Here is a 6,003-nt window from a genome sequence, read left to right on the forward strand (position 1 = left end):
ATACATATACATCTCTCTCTCTCTCTCTCTCTTTCTGTCTCTCTCTTTCTCTCTCTGTGAAAGTATCTGTCACTACAGTATCGAAATGTGATTGTTTCAGTTAGTGGAATAGTTTCATTTTTAAAGTGAAAGTATTTGACATGAGTGTTTTTGTTTCACTTTTGACACGTAATACTTAAATAGTGGAGGAGATATTATGTTGCCGTGTGCTCGAACTCTGCAAGAAGTTAATAATTTTTTTTGACTAAAACACAACTGGAACCCTAAGTAAGGCATGTGTAAAATTTGAATGAAATTGGTTGCGTAGTTCTCGAGTTTTAGGGATTCACACAGACAGACAGACAGACAGACACACATTCTCATTTTTATATATATAGATATAAAAGATATGAACCACAAAATTAGTTCTGAATACATTTTGATATCAAACAAACCTCTACAATAACCAAAATGACAATAAATTTTTCAAAACTTTTTTTTTAAGCTGACATCTAATTAGCATATTTTGGTGTTAATCTTAAAATATAACAACACTCATAGTGATTGCCTTTCAGATTAGAGATAGATGTAAGAAATGTTAACCTAAAAAGTTTGTAATAAAACCCTGGTTGAAACCACTGGTCAATAAACTTAAGACAGTAGCAACTAACTTTGTTAAATTTCACAACAAAATAACACTAAACAAAATCGAATTTATCCTTTCTGATGAATAATACCAAGCTAACCTACAAAAATGACCTCTGTGAACATAAATAGGCCAAAATAATGCTAAATAAAATTTTAAAGGGACAGAATTGTTTTCTTATTCAAACCAGGCTTAAAATTACAAGTTACCATAATTACAGTATATATTCCATTGTTTTAATGTCCACTTTTGTATGCTCTTACATGTGCTGGATAGAATTTTGAGGAGGTGTAATTTCTACAGCCAGATTCCCTTCCCATCACCAAATCTCACATGTTTCCAGGGATGGAAATATTTCCCCAGAATCAGACATGTTTTTTTGAAGAAGACTGGGGAATGAAGGACACTGCTTGCATGACAGACATTTCTTTCTAATTATCACAGTCAAGGCAAGGAGACAATAACACCCCCAACCCACAGTCACAAATGCACACACACACAAACAGTTTCCACTAACTAATTACAAGCACAAGCTATTAGTCAGGTCAAGGCTATAGTAGAAGACAGTTGCTCAAGATGCCACATAGGACTGAAACCATGTAGTTATGAAGCAAACTTCTTGACCAGAGGCCTGCACTTACACTATGTAAACAGTATATTGTCAGTTGAACACTTGTTCAAGCAGAGCTAATTAAAATGCTATCAATCATGTTTTCTAACAGCAGCCATTGTAAGCCATACATGTGCTTCTAGGTCTGACATTTCATAAATCATGCCATTTATTCTAGATGAGTAACATTTATCTACAGGAAAGTTCAGTGAACTGAGAAATGTATACAGGTGAGCTAGAAAAGTAGTTGAACAAAGACTGGCCAATGTGTACATGAGGAATGGCTGCACTGGTTGTAGACGTGTAATGTAAATGAATGACACTTGCTAGGAGAACGAGGAAGTGGTGTACCAGAGCAGTAAGCCTGAGAAAGAGGAAGGATAATGTAGAAACAAGTGATGAAGTTTAGCTCTCATGGAGTTGGAGCTTTACATTAGAGAATCAAGAGGAGTAGTGAGGTGTCAACCAGCAAATATATATCCAATATGGACAAACAGTCAGTAAAACAATGAGGGATGAAATTCCTTTGAATGCTAACATTAAAAATACAAAAAAAAAAGAAAGAAGAATGAAATGACATTAACATAACTCACCTTGAACATTCAGGATCAGTTTCATGACAGAAAAGTTTAAAAAATCTTCCCAATGTATCTGTGCCAGAAGTGTTTCCACTTAAAGGGTCAATATTCTCCAATACACCTTGCATAGCTTTTCGGACAGAACTGGAATGAAATATAAATGAAAAGATAAAATGATTGCAAACTAATCTATTTAACAAAATCTCACTGACAAAATATGTTTGTGAAGCAACTATTTGGCAAAAATTCTATTTGAATTCTATTGACCAAATAGCTGATTCAACCTTAAACACGACTTTTGCTAAAATGGTAGCTTAATTCTATACTTAGATCTTCTGTGCTGTGAGATAATTAAGGCAGCAAGCTTCCTCTAGGATAGTCTATCTGCCAGTTCTTTCCTCTCCTATCCAAATGGTCTTCACACATTTGAAGTCTTCCTAAAATAGCCAACACCAGGTGTTCTTAGGTAGTGCCTTTTTTCATTTTCTTCTTCCAATATCCATGTTATTGCAGTCTTTGCATGCTGAGTGACTGGCTGGTACAAAATGTGACATGCCAGGCAAGACTGATATGGCACCATGATGTTCTGAAATGGTTGGGATTTACTTAGCAGACAAATGTCTTTAAACGTAATTCTATCTCACCAGCACTCATAATACTAACACTAATTTTGGCACTAGGCTACCAATTTGAGGGGAGGGATAAGCTGATAACATTGACCCCAGTATTTGATTGATACTTTATCAATCCTGAAAGGATAAAAACTGAAGTTAACTTCAGTAGGATTTGAACTCAGAATGTAAAGAACTGAAAGAAAGGCTGTTAGGTATTTTGTCTGGCTGCTAATGATTTTTAATAATAATAATAATCATTTCTACTATCGGCACAAGGCCTGAAATTTGGGGGGAGGAGAATAATTGATTACATCAATACCAGTACTTGACTTGTTCTTATTTCATTGAGCCCAAAACATTGAAAGGTAAAGTTGACCTTGGTGGAATTTGAACTCAGACTGTAAAACCAGAAGAAATACCTGCTAAACATTTTACCCAGTGTGCTTATGATTCTGCCAGCTCACCTTACTAATAATAATAATAATAATGTTTAAAATTTCAACACAAAGTCAGCAGTTTCTGAGGAGGGGAAAGTCAATTACATCGACCCCAGTTTTCAACTGGTAATTATTTTATCAATCCCCAAAAAGACGAAAGGCTAAGTTGACCTCAGACTGACGAGATGCTGTTAAGCATTTTGTCTGGTGTGCTAACAATTCTGCCAACTCACCATGATAATAAAAATTAAAAGGGTAAAGATCCTCTTTGGTCATGAATTATCATAGGATTGCATCTAGAAAGTTACCCTCTGAGGCACACGTCCAAGCAAGGTTGTTTATGGAAGACCAGCAGTTGCCCATGCATACCAGCCTCCCCGATCCATGCCACCAATGTTATCCAAGGAGAAGGCAAAGGCCGATACACCTTGGTACTAGTGATGTCATGACTCATTTCTATGGCTGAGTGGACTGGAGCAATGAGAAATAAAGTGTCTTGCTCAAGAGGACAACACATACCCTGGTCTGGGAATCAAACACACTAACGCAGGATTGTGAGCCTGACACTCTAATCACTGAGCTGTAATTGTAATAATAATGGTTTTAAAAAGCAGTAGATATAGATTTTATCCCTTTCATATAAATGTAGCATAGTTGTCTCAACTCTTCAATAGTTAAAACTGACACATAAGAAACAGGACTATAATAGAAACTAATATGTAATAAAAAAAAAGTTGTATTAGTGAATGGCAACTATTTAAATTTTTCTAGCAAGTAAAGAGAACAACACTGGACAAATCTTGGTATTCTTTTGATGCAGGCTCAGCAAAGCATAGCCTGCATCATACTTGTCAAAGTACAGATCAAATAATCACTGCATACAAAATTGTATATTTGCATAGGAAAATAAAATTAAGAGATTAAATATTTTCATTAATGCCATCATACACACACTCCAGATATGCCTCAAACCTTGTTGCTAATCTCTGGTTCAACCAGCATCAGTCAATACTCCTGGTGTACTTTCAGACAGTGCAAACACACACACACACATGCACATGCACACAATCATATCGGCCATTTTTTATTTTCACATTTTTCATGATGACTCACTGTAGAACACCATGCAAGTTGGATATCTCTCTGTCTCTCTGTTCAACTGTGAGCTGCAAAATGTGATTCTTCTTCTCAGAAACGTCCAGATTATGAACATTCTGTGCTAGTTGGTCTTTAACTTCCTGGATTGTTTTTGACAACACCTGATTCTCTTCCCAGTTTTTTAGCCTCATGTTCAGTTGAGAATTATCCTGTTGAGGAAGAAAATACACAAAGTATAAGAGACGTTATTTGCTTTGGGCTTTAACCACACCTGACAATGAAGCTTAATACACAAGGTTATTTAATATTTCAGGCAGGGTGTTGTGCTGGAGAATGACATGCACAGCCTTAACCAAATACACCCCACTTTTCACTTTTAACTGAATGACCACTTGCAAACAGACTACACCCAATGTGTATTTTTTTTTTTAATAAATATATTCAGTTGAATGCAAGAAAACTTTTTTTTGTTTGAAACTTTATATGGTTTGTGGTCACCATTATAGTTTAAGCCTAGGACAGTACTGAATCCCCAATACATTGGTATTTATTTCATCAATACCTTGGTACATCATCAGTCATGTTTCTGCTCTCTGACAACACTATGTCCAGCTCATTCTAACCTCAATACATATCTCAAACATATTTTCAAAAATATCTAAGCAGTGTACCTAGTTTAAATATAAGTACATTATCATATATTATTATTATCATAGGATAGAAAAGCTCCATATTTTCTGACAAAGGGATAGCTATTCATTTAAGTTTGCTTTGCAATTGCACTACGTGTCATCTTGAGCAAGTATCTTTTACCAAGGCCTTGGATTAACCCATTCCTTGTGAGAGAAACTGAATCAATAGGAACTATGTGGAAGTCCATTGCATTGACTGTACCTGTAATTGAAAGGGTCAACCTTGTCCCTCACTGTATCATGTTGATCTGCCTGAGGAATACTTTAAGAGTACAAAGGTTTTTGGAATACTCAACCACTTATACCACAATTCAAACAACTACAATACTCATTGATGAAATCAATGGAGATCCAGTTAATCTTTATATTTCCAAGAAATAGAAAACATCATGTTGTAATATTCATGCTTCTTCTAAAAATCAACAGAGTAAATGAAGCCAATTGGCTTCACCAAAAACCGAGCCAGCATTCTGTTCACTCGGAACTTAACGCTTAATCTATGTTGTGTGCGTGCTTGTTTGTCACTAGAGGGAAACTTACAGGGAAGTCGTCAAAAATGTTAAAGTATGTTCAAATATAACAATCTAACAGGCAATTACTTAATTCTTCCTTGAATATTTACAGTGAGATCAAAATAAATACAAATAGTATTTAATCAATACCGTATGGCAGTCTGGAAAATTGTTCCTTAAAATGCCATTAAGTCTGAATTTAGCTTGCCTGTTAATAACTATGTTAATTACTAAAGAAAATATCATTAGGGCAAACATGGTGGAATATCAGACTAAATACCTTCTGGGATTAGCATACGTTCCTTTATGTTCTAAGTTCAAATCCTGTTGGCTATTAAGAACTGGATGGTTATTAAAAGCTGGCTGGCTATTATGAGTCTGTTGTTTCATATTTTATTTATTCTAGAGTATTTGCAACAATATCAAAAATAAAGAGAAACCAACAGCAAAGTCTTTATGTGTCACCGGCACAGGAGACAGTCAGGCAGCACTGGTATTGGCCATGCTCGAATGGTGCTTTTTACATGCCTTTATCAATATTTAGCAGAAGTAACAGAGTGACTCAAGGTCCAAGAGCTACATGCACTGAATGAACAAATCTATCAGACTTAGAATCACTCTGTTACTTCTGCTAAATATTTTTATATATATATATGTATATATATATATATATATATATATATATATATCATCATCATCATCATCATCATTGTTTAACGTCCGCTTTCCGTGCTAGCATGGGTCGGACGATTTGACTGAGGACTGGTGGACCAGGAGGCGACACCAGGATCCAATCTGATTTGGCAGAGTTTCTACAGCTGGATGCCCTTCCTAATG

The 6,003-nt window shown here is 35.5% G+C and overlaps 1 protein-coding gene across 4 annotated transcripts in view; it reads right to left on the reverse strand.

Annotated features, from left to right (window-relative positions):
• LOC106871332 (uncharacterized) overlaps positions 1-6,003 on the reverse strand; it is a 30,639-nt gene that overhangs the window by 2,139 nt on the left and 22,497 nt on the right. For all 4 annotated transcript variants that reach the window (XM_014917731.2, XM_052971341.1, XM_014917732.2 and 1 more), the window contains 2 exons: positions 3,978-4,171; positions 1,829-1,957 (listed from right to left, as the gene is read on the reverse strand). In XM_014917731.2, coding sequence (XP_014773217.1) covers positions 1,829-1,957; positions 3,978-4,171 — 323 coding nt within the window. The remainder of the gene's footprint in view (positions 1-1,828; positions 1,958-3,977; positions 4,172-6,003) is intronic.

This window comes from Octopus bimaculoides, chromosome 10 (genome assembly GCF_001194135.2).
Source record: "Octopus bimaculoides isolate UCB-OBI-ISO-001 chromosome 10, ASM119413v2, whole genome shotgun sequence".
In the NCBI taxonomy this organism is placed as follows: domain Eukaryota; kingdom Metazoa; phylum Mollusca; class Cephalopoda; order Octopoda; family Octopodidae; genus Octopus; species Octopus bimaculoides.